A 9,792-nucleotide genomic window follows, 5' to 3' on the forward strand; every position below is an offset into this window, starting at 1 on the left:
GCTGCAGCCAGCTGCAGATAGCTGGAGAGCAGGAGCCTCACCAGGCCTCAGCAGGAGCGAGAGATTAAAAGTGAAATCAAAAGAGACGATTTGCGGAAAGGAAGAAAAGAGATAAAAGACACGAGCTCTTTGTACACCCCAAGGCCGACAGCAGCTCCCAGCTGCTGAAAGCAAAAAACAAATTTAATTTGAAATTGACTTGTAGCCACCGACTTAATCAAAAAATGCAGAATTGTGTTTGTTTGCTTTTGAGTTCGCTTCGTTTTAATTGTCAAAGAGACGACAAGGACAACACGCCACGCGTTGCGGGTAAGATGCAGCAAAAGCTGCTGCTGCTGCTGCTGCTGCAGATGCCGCAGCAGCAAGTGCCTCAAGGGCAATTCAAACCTCTAGCGGATCTTCTGCTGTGCCGGCGCACCATGCAGTAGCGGCAGCAGCAGCAGCAGCAGGTTGCGTTGCTGCTGGACTTCGATGCAGCAGCTCTTCCTCATCAGACTCGCTGGGCGAGGGCAGCTCAAATATGCTGCATGCTGAGGCTTCTGCTGCTGCTGCCGCTGTTACTGTTGCTGCTGCGGCTGCTGCTGCTGCTGCTGTTGCGGCTGCTGCTGCTGCTGCTGCTACTGTGTCTCGTTGCAGCACTGGCTGCTGAGACTCTCTGCCGTGCTGCTCCGTAAAGATTTCCTCAGCAGCACTCTCAAGACCCTCAGCAGCAAAAGGAGCAGCAGCAGCAGCAGCAGAAATTGGAGCAGCAGCAGCAGCGCTTTGCACAGGTCCGCAATAGAACTCCCTCAAAACGAAAAAAATCTGCGAAAAATGAAACAGCGGAGGCAGCTGCAAACCCTAAACTTTTAACCCTAAACCCTAAGCTCTAAACCCTAAACCCTAAACCCTAAACCCTAGGACCTACTTTGGCCAGCCTTGCGTTCCCTTTGAGCTGCGTTAATCGTTTGCCGCCAGCGCTGGGGGTCCCCCGCTTGCTGCTGCTGCTGCTGCTGCTTCTCGGCGTTGCTGCAGGGGCAGGGGTAGCAGCAGGTGTGGCTGCTGCTGCTGCTGCACAGCCTTTTTGCTGCTTCAGCTTCTGCAAAAAGGCAGCAAACAGCTCTTCTGTCTTTGCAGCGTCCATCTCACTGCTGTTGATGCTGTTGCTACTGCTGCTGCTGCTGCTGCGGAAGAATCGCCGCAGCAATGCCGGGGTTAGAAAGGCAGCAGCAATCTGAAGAGCCATTGAGCAACCGATCCCCTCAATCTGCAGCAGCAGCAGCAGCAAGCAGCAGCAGCAGCAGCGAGAAGTGCAGCAGCAAAACCAACAGCAGCAGCAAGTATGGCAGGCTGCACGGAGGCCGTATAACCGCCTGAGACAATAAGCCTCGACTGCCAAGGCCTAGGGTTTAGGGTTTAGGGTTTGGAGTGCCGTACAGCTCTGAGCTGCAAGAAGAACATCTCTTGAGTGCTGCGCTGACTCTGTTTCCTCGTCGCATCCGCCCAAACCCTCCACAGCAGAAACTGCTGCTGCTGTTGATGTTGTTGCTGCAGCTGCTGTTGCTGCTGTTGCTGCTGTTGCTGTTGCTGCTGTTGCCAGTAAGCTGAAAGCCGCTGCTGCAACCGCCTGTGCAGCAGTGTGAGCAGGGCGGCGCTGCGGGAGAGCGCGCACAGCCCCAACCCGAAACCCGAAACCCTAAACCCTGAACCCTAAGCCCTAAACCCTTCAACCTCTTTTCGAGCAGCATGAAAAGACTCACGAGTGACGAGGGTTTGCTGCTTGCAGCACGTGGAAGCCAGAGAGCAGCAGCGCATGCACTTGCGCTGTACGGACAGCAGCAGCGTTGCGCTGCACCTGCGGGGCCGCAGCAGCAGCAACAGCAGCAGCAGAGCCCCCGCCGCTGCTGCTGCTGCTGCAGTCTCCCTCGAACAAAAATATTGCTGTCTCGACACCCAGAGTCTCCATCAGCCGCTGCTGCTGGTCTGTGTACCTGCAGCAAGCACCCCCTCAGTTTTAAACCCTAAACCCTAAACCCTAACCCCTAAACCCTAAACCCTAACCCCTAAACCCTAAACCCCTGACCCTTTGCTCTAACTGACCTGCCGTCAAGGATCGAAGCCATCAGGTCCCCTGGTGTTTTTCTTTCCACTAAGATTGGCAGCAAGTATTCTAGCTGCTGCTGCGGCTTTGCTGCTGCTCCTTCTGCTGCAGCAGCAGCAGCAGTATCTGGCCTCCAGATCCATGCAAAGTCACCCACAGGGAGGCAGCGCTGCTCTAGAGGCACCTTGTTGCGCTGCAGCAGGCGCTGCAGCAGCGTCTGCTGCTGCAGGCGCTTGCTGCGGTTGCTGCTGCCATTCCGCTCTCGCGTGTCTACCAGCAGCAGCAGCTCTGGCGGTTTGCTGCATGCAGCAAGGACTCTTGTTGCTGTTGCTGCTGCTGTTGCCAATGCCTGAGCGGCGCGCAGCCGTTGCTGCTGAAAGTTGCCCGGAGACTCTGGTGCTGCTGCTGCTGCCTCTGGGCTCCTTTCCGTTATTGTTGTTGTCGCTGCTGCTGCCGCTGCTGCTGTTACTGCTGCTTCAGCTGGTGCTGATGTTCTAACTGCTGCTGCTTTTGCTCTTGGGGTCCTCAAGGCAGCTCCTCCTGCCGCCACTGGAGTGCCAGCCGCCACTGCAAGAGGAGTACCTGCTGCTGTCGCTGCTGCTGCTGTTGCCGTTGTTACAGCTGCTGCTGCAGTTGCTGTTGCTGCTGCTGCTGCTCTTGCTGCGGCTGTTGCTTTAGTTTCGGCCCGCCTGATCCTCTCAAGTAAGGGCTCTGTCACCAATGCGATGTTGCAGGCCGCGAATGCAGCAGCAGCAGCTGCTGCTGACTTCTTCGGGGTTGCTGCCGCTGCACCTGCTGCCGCCGCTGCTGCTGCTGCTGCCGCTGTCGTTCCTGCCAATGTGTTTACAGTGGTTGCTGATGAAGCAAGAGCAGCTGCAGTTGCAGGTGCAGCAGCAGTAGCAGCAGCACTAGCAGCAGCAGCAGTGAAGACGCGGGCTGGTTTTGGGGCTGTTTCCCGAACTACGTCGCATTCCTCGCTGCTGCTGCAGCTGCTGCTACTGCTTTCGGCGTTGCTGCAGCAACTGCCATTGCTGCAGCTGCTGCTAGTCTCTGTACACGGGGGGCTGGCGGTTGCCAGGGGAGCAGTAACAGCAGCAGCACACCTTGCTGCTACATCCTCACCAGTGGGGCTCAGGCCATAGCGCAGCAGCTGCTGCTGCAGCCGCTGCTGCTGCCGCTCCTGCTGCTTCTGCCGTTGCTTCTGCTGCTGCAGCGGCTGGCGCAGTATGGGCTGAGCATCCCCCAAGGGCAACGAAACTGCTGATGCCCCCCTGCTACTGCTGCTGCTGCTGCTGCTGCTGACACTGCTGTGGGGGTACTGCAGCAGCAACCCTTCCTGCACCAACTTCTCCGCTGCAGCGCGGAGGCTGCTAACGGCGCAGCTTATGCCCTGAAACGCAGTGTACGTACACTCCAGCACCTCACGTATGAAGCAGCAGCAGCAGCAGCAGCAGCAGCCGCAGCGGCTACAGCAGCAGCCGCAGCGGGAGCCGCTGCGGCTCCAGCAGCAGCAGCTGCTGCAGCTGCAGAAGCAGCTGCTGCAGCTACAGCAGCCAGCCTGAACGGCCGGCCCGTGAACTTAGCGCTGAGGACGTAAGCGGGATTAATCCAGGGTTTAGGGTTTAGGGTTTACTTGCAGCCTCAGCTTGTTGGCAGCAGCAGCAATTTGCGCCAGCCGCATGCGCCGGCGCTTAAAGAAGTGGCCGAAGCTGTACAGACACAGCAGCACTGTCCACCTGCTGCTGCAGCGGGGAGGCAGCTTCAAATCTGCGCCTCCACCGCTGTTGCTGCTGCTGCTGCTGCTGCTGCTGCTGCTGCTGTTGAGGAGGGGCAGCCGGCCCCGCCTCCGCTCTGCCTCTGCAAAGGCCTCTGCCCGTTTCAGTGCTGCCACGCGGTGTCTGTGCAGCTGCAGCAGCATGTCGCTGCTGCAGTCCGGAGCAGCAGCAGCAGCAGCAGCAACTGCTGCTGCTTCTGTTGCAGCAGCAGAAGCACAGCCAGCGGCGCTGCTAGCAGCAGCAGCAGCAGCAGCGGCAGAAACGGCGGCGAACAGCTTGTCAGGGTCTCGGTCTAGCGGCTCCGGAGCAGCTGCCAGAACGCTGCAGCAGCAGCAACAGCCGCAGCAGCAGCAACAGCAACAGCAGCAGAAACACAAGACGGCGGCTTTGGATTTACGGCGTGGGGTTCAGAAGAGAAGCACTTCTTACGAGGGCTTCGGGGTCGGCCAGCAAGCCCTAAACCCTAAACCCTAAACCCTCAGGGGTCGCGGCTCAGCATCTAAAGAATCTGGCCGAGGGCGCAGGGTCTAGGTTTTAGGGTTTGCAGACTGCTGCCTATGAACTGTGTGTGGCAGCTCGGTAAGTAGTGTCTAGCACTCGCCAACTAGGGTTTAGGGTTTAGGGTTTAGGGTTTACTGCATTAGGATGCTGGCAGTCTTCCGCCCAACGCCCCCCAGCAGCTCCGCTCGAGCCAAACCGAAGAGGGGGAGAGGGAAGCGCAGGAGCGACACGATGCCCTGTAGCTCAAACCCTAAACCCTAAACCCTAAACCCTAAACCCTATATCCGGGAGGCTGCAACGCTAGCTTGCCGCAGTAGCCGTGCCAGCTGTAAACCCTAAACCCTTAAAGCTGGACTTCAAGCGCATCCTGTGCGCGCCAATTAGGGTTTGGGGTCGAAGGGTTTAGGGTTTAGGGTCTAGGGTTTACCTTTCTGTGGGCACTGGCTATGCGCAGGTCCTTCCTGAGAGTGGCGGACTTCCGCAGGCGTTGCAAAGCGACGCAAAAGCGCAAATTCAAAGGGTTGGCTCGCCGCAGGGACCGCTGCTGCTGCTGCTGCTGCTGCCGCTGCTGCTGCTGCCGCCCTGCTGCGAACCGTGCTGGTGCGGACGCTGATGCCTCGCTGCTGCTGCTGCTACTGCTGCCAGCTGCGGCAGCCGGCCGTACACGTTTGGGAGAGTGGGAGCCAGTGGCAATAGCATCGCGTGTCCGTTTGCTGCTGCTGCTGCTGCTGCTGCTGTGATAACAGGCATTTGCTGCTGCTACTGCTGCTGCTGCTGCAGAACTAGCTGCTGCGGCCCCCCGTTCAGTGGCAGCAGCAGCAGCTCTTTCAGCTGCAGCGCCGTTTCTGTGCTCCATGGCTTCTTCCATTGTGACGGCCGCAGCAGCAGCAGCTGCTGCTGCAGCGCTTGTTGCAGCAGCTGCAGCGGCTGTAGCAGTAGCACTTCTCAGCTATTTGGCCACCAACGCAGTTGCAGCGCCATCTTCGCTGCTACGGCGGCCACTGCAGGATTGTTCTCCTGTTATTTTCAACTTTGCTGCTGCAGCACTATGTGCATGCGTGGTTCGCTGTTCAGCGGTTGCTGCTGCTCGTGCTACTGCGGCTGCTGCTGCTGCTGCTGGTGCTGTTTACTGCCGCGAGGCCTTCGTAGTGGAATTTCCAGCTTCTGAAACCTCTATGAGTATCGCTGGCAACTGCGGTGGAGGGTTGTCGGCTGCGGTGTGGTTGTGTCTTGCTTCTGTGGGAGCGGCTGCTGCTGCTGCTGCTGCTGCATGCAGCAGCGGCGGGCCCCATTGGGTGTTGCTGCTGTTGCGGCTGTAAGATAAAAGCTGCTTAAATTAGGAAGCTTATACAGATTGTGTTTTAGACCAACGAGAAAGAAAGGCACTGCGCTGCTGCAGCAGCAGCAGGAGCCGCAAGAGCAACAGCTCCCGCGAGCAGCGGCAAATGTGAACAGCAGCAGCAGCTGCAGCAACGACTTGCAGCCCTTCTCTGCATAGCGCTCCTCAGCGCTGCTGAACTGCCTCAATACGTCTCAGCAGCAGCAGCAGCCACAGGAAGAAGAGCAGCAGCTCCATCAAAACTCGATCATCAGCAGCACCGCAAGAAGCAGCAGCAGCGGCAGCGACAGCAGCAACGCTCGCAGACAAACAGAGACGCCGTAAGGACTTCTCTAGGGTCCTTAGGGGGAGTTTCATTACATGCAGATCAAGTCTAGCAGCAACAACAGCAGCAGCAGCAGCTACAGCAGTACAACGAGGAGCTGCTGCGGAGTTCTCGAGTGGAGCAACGGCAGCAGCAGCAGCAGCTGCTCGCGTCACTGCTGCTGCAGCAGCAGAAATGGGGAAGAGCAGTAGACGCGCTCGCAGGAAGGAAGTAATTTATGGCTGCTTCGGCGGCAGCAGCAGCAGCGATGAGGATGTAGGCCGGCCTGCTGCTGCGACTGCTGCTGGGCGCAACAGCAAGCGCCGGCGGCGCCGCAGCAGCAGCCGCAGCAGCAGCGAGGAGGGCAGCAGTGGCCCTATTCAGTTTGTCAAGGGTGGAGTGTTGCAGCCAGAGGACCCCAACGAGAAGAAGCAGAAGAGCAGCAGCAGCAGCAAGAAGAGCAGCAGCAGCAGCAGCAGCAGCAGCAGCAGGCGTCGCGATGCAGTTCCCCAGCCGTTCGAGTTCGACAAGAGCCAGCTGAAGCTGTCTATCAAGAAGCCCAGCGACAAGGAGCCGCAGCAGGAGCAGCCGCAGCAGCAGTTAAGCAGCAAGGACGCGCATGTGCTGCAGCAGCTAGGGCTCGATTACTCGGAGAGCGAGGACGAAGGCGGCAGCAGGAGCGCACAGCAGCAGCAGCAGCAGCAGCAGGGCGGGGCTTCTCCTGTTTCCGGGGGCCATTCGGACGGCGAGTCTGGATCCGCAGCAGCAGCAGCAGGGGCGGGGTCGTCGGGCGCAGCATCTGAGGGCGGGAGCAGCGGGAGCGAGAGCAGCAGCAGCAGCAGCAGCAGCAGCGGGAGCGAGAGCGAGGGCAGCAGCAGCAGCCGGCGCAGCCGCTCCCCCGCGTTCGTGTTCAAGCGCGCCTCCGCGCAGCCGGGGAGCTCCCCCGGCGGCGACGCGCAGCAGCAGCAGCAGCAGCAGCAGGGGGGCTGGGGGCAGCAGCAAATGCAGCAAGTGTACGGAAAAGGCTTCGCGCTGCTGCAGCGAATGGGCTTCAAGGGGGGGGCCCTCGGCAAAGATGGCCGCGGCCTCGTCGCTCCCATCGAAGTCAAAATCCGCAAAAAAAACAGAGCCCTTCAAAACCAGGGCGAGCGCCTCCGCCCCGGCGAGAAAGGCGCAGAACCCACCAAGGCGCGCCCCGCTGCTGCTGCTGCTGCTGCTGCTGTTGGTCTTGGTGGTGGTGGTTGTGGTGGTGGTGGTGGTGGTGGTGGTGGTGGTTGGGATGGTGTTGATGGTTGTTCTGATGATGATGATGAGCCTGTTGCTGCGGATACGGATCTTGCTGCTGATCCTGCTGCTGATTCTGCTGCTGGTCCAGATGCTGCTGCTTATCGTGCTGATGTTGATGCGGATTCTGCTGCTGCTGATTATTTTGCTGCTGATCCTGCTTTTCCTGAGACTGACCCTGCTAATCTTGGTACTGATGATGATCTTGCTGCTGCTGATTCTGCTAATCCTGCTGCTGATCTTGCTGCTGATCATGATCATGCTGCTTTTGATAGTCGCCCTGCTTATCCTGATCCTGCTACTGATCCTGATGCTGCTACTGATCCTGCTGCTGCTGCTGGTCCTGCTGCTGATCCTGCTGCTTATTTTTGTTGCTTATCGTGCTGCTGTTGCTGATCCTGCTGCTGTTGTTGCTGATCCTGCTGCTACTACCGGGCTCGTGTCACTGCTTTGCTGCCGTCGCTGTGCTGCCTGTGGCTCTTGCTGTGCTCGTTGCTGTGGCTGCTCCCACTGCTGTTGCTGCAGCCGAGCTGCTGACAATGTTGCGTGCTGCTGCTGCACTGGCTCCGGCAGCTGCCGCTGCTGCGGTTGGTGATCTCGCTTTGTGCCCTGCTGCTGCTGCTTCTGCTGCCGCTCCTTGTTTTTCGCATCATCTGCTGGAAGAGGCTGGTGCGCAGCATCCCAAATGTTGCGCTCGCTGCTGCTGCTGCTGTTGCTGCTGCAGGTGGTGCCCAGCGGGGTGGTAGGGCCCGACGTGTTCCGGTGGAAGCCAGCAGCAGAAGCAGCGGAAGCAGCAGCAGCAGCAGAAGATGGCGGTGTCGCGCGAATATCTGGGGTGTCTGACGAGTGGCGAACGGGAAAGGCCCGCAGCAAACGGCTGGTGAAGACACCAGCACAAATCGCTGTTGAGGGGCGCATGCTGCTGCAGCAGCAACAGCAGCAGCAGCAGCAGCAGCTCAGAGTTATCGACATGACCGGCCCCCAAGTGCGGCTTCTGGAGAATGCTGCGGAGGTGGGAGAGGCTTTGCGGCAGCAGCAGCAGCAGCAGCTGCTTCAGGAAGAGGTGTTGAGACTGAACGGCAGCAGCAGCAGCACCAGCAGCAGCAGCACAAGTGGAGTGCCGCTGCAGCTACTGCAGCAGGCCCTGAGACAGCAGATTCGTCGGGTGGAGAGAGATCTGCAGCAAGTTGCTGCTCAAAAGCATCAGCAGGAGCAGGAGCTGCTGGACGCTGCAGCAAACGACGAGCGGCAGCAGCAGCAGCAGCAGCAGCGCCACCTAGCAGTGGAAAGCACGAAGCAGCTGGCTGCTGCAGTCAAGGCCATGTACACTCGAATCAAGCGGCGCAGCGGCCCTGAGGGTCAGCAGCAGCAGGAGCCGGAGGCCGACCGCTGGAGCGACGACGAGGCGCAGGCAAAGAGCAGCAGCAGCAGTAACAGCGATAGCAGCAGCAGCAAGGAGCCGGAGTATGGCCACCTGACGGGGGGTCTCACCCCGAAGGCTTTGCTGCAGGAGGTGTTGAGGTGGAGAGACACGTGGCAGGAAGCTTTTTACAAGTTACACGCTGCTGCTGCTGCTGCTGCGCTGCTGCGGCTGCTGCTGCAGCGGGTGTGCGGCGTGTGGGCCCCTCTCGAGACAGCAGCACCGCAGCTGGCTGCTTCTGTGGGGCAGTGGTTTGGAGTGTACACGCAGCTGCACCAGGAGGAGGAGGAGCGTTGGATGGCGAAGCTGAAGCAGCAGCGGCAGCAGCAGCAGCTGCTGCTGCTCCAGGAGCAGCAGCAGCGGCAGGAGCAGCTGGAGCGGCTGGTGGCAGGGAGGACTTACGACCTGCTGCAGGAAGGAGTTGAGGAGTCCGTTGGGGCACACATGCGGCGGCAGCTGCTGAACTCTTGGACTCCCGTGTCTGCTGCTGCTGCTGCTGCTGCGCTGCTGGAGGTGTGGCTGCCGTCGCTGCCAGCCCGGGCCGGCCGCCGGGTGCTGCAGGAGCCTGCAGTGCAGCAGCTGCGGCGGTCGCTCGACAATTGGGACCCCTTAGCCCCCAGCAGCAGCAGCGGCAGCAGCAGCAGCAGCAGCAGCAGGCCGGTGCACCAGTGGCTGCTGCCGTTTGTGTCTCTGGTGGAGCGGCCGCTGGCGGAGTCGGAGCTGCTGCTGCCGCTGCAGCAGAAGCTGGTGCGGGTGCTGTCTGTACACTGGAAAGCCTCGGACCGCAGCTGCCTGGCGCTGCTGCGGCCTTGGCGGGGAGTGTTCAGCAGCAACTTGTGGCTGGACCTGCTGCAGCGGGGGGTGGTGCCACAGCTGCTGCAGCGGCTGCAGCAGCTCGAGATCCGGCCGCAGCAGCAAGACCTCACCCCCTTCAACGACGTGCTGCTGTGGGAGTCGCTGCTGCCCACGGAGCTGCTGGCCCGCGTGCTGCACGAGGGCTTTATGCGTCAGTGGCTGCATGTGCTTCGGCTGTGGCTGTCTGCTGCTGCAGCAAACCCCACAGAAATTCGCGCCTGGTTCAAGGCCTGG

The 9,792-nt window shown here is 60.1% G+C and overlaps 2 protein-coding genes across 2 annotated transcripts in view; one reads left to right on the top strand and one right to left on the bottom strand.

Annotated features, from left to right (window-relative positions):
• Positions 1-381: 381 nt before the first annotated feature.
• ETH_00028880 (ERCC4 domain-containing protein, related) lies at positions 382-5,224 on the bottom strand (the record flags this gene model as incomplete). Its single annotated transcript, XM_013374218.1, has 8 exons — positions 382-804; positions 908-1,246; positions 1,417-1,633; positions 1,740-1,970; positions 2,080-3,470; positions 3,714-4,176; positions 4,492-4,592; positions 4,784-5,224. 8 exons carry the CDS (start codon positions 5,222-5,224, stop codon positions 382-384), a joined length of 3,606 nt encoding a protein of 1,201 aa, XP_013229672.1.
• Positions 5,225-6,194: 970 nt separating this feature from the next.
• ETH_00028885 (tuftelin interacting protein 11, putative) overlaps positions 6,195-9,792 on the top strand; it is a gene marked incomplete at both ends in the record, with an annotated part of 3,835 nt that continues 237 nt past the window's right edge. The window contains 2 exons of the mRNA XM_013374219.1: positions 6,195-7,187; positions 8,008-9,709. Coding sequence (XP_013229673.1) covers positions 6,195-7,187; positions 8,008-9,709 — 2,695 coding nt within the window. The remainder of the gene's footprint in view (positions 7,188-8,007; positions 9,710-9,792) is intronic.

The sequence above is a fragment of the Eimeria tenella genome, genomic scaffold (assembly GCF_000499545.2).
Source record: "Eimeria tenella Houghton genomic scaffold, Eth_scaff2, whole genome shotgun sequence".
Classification (NCBI taxonomy): domain Eukaryota; phylum Apicomplexa; class Conoidasida; order Eucoccidiorida; family Eimeriidae; genus Eimeria; species Eimeria tenella.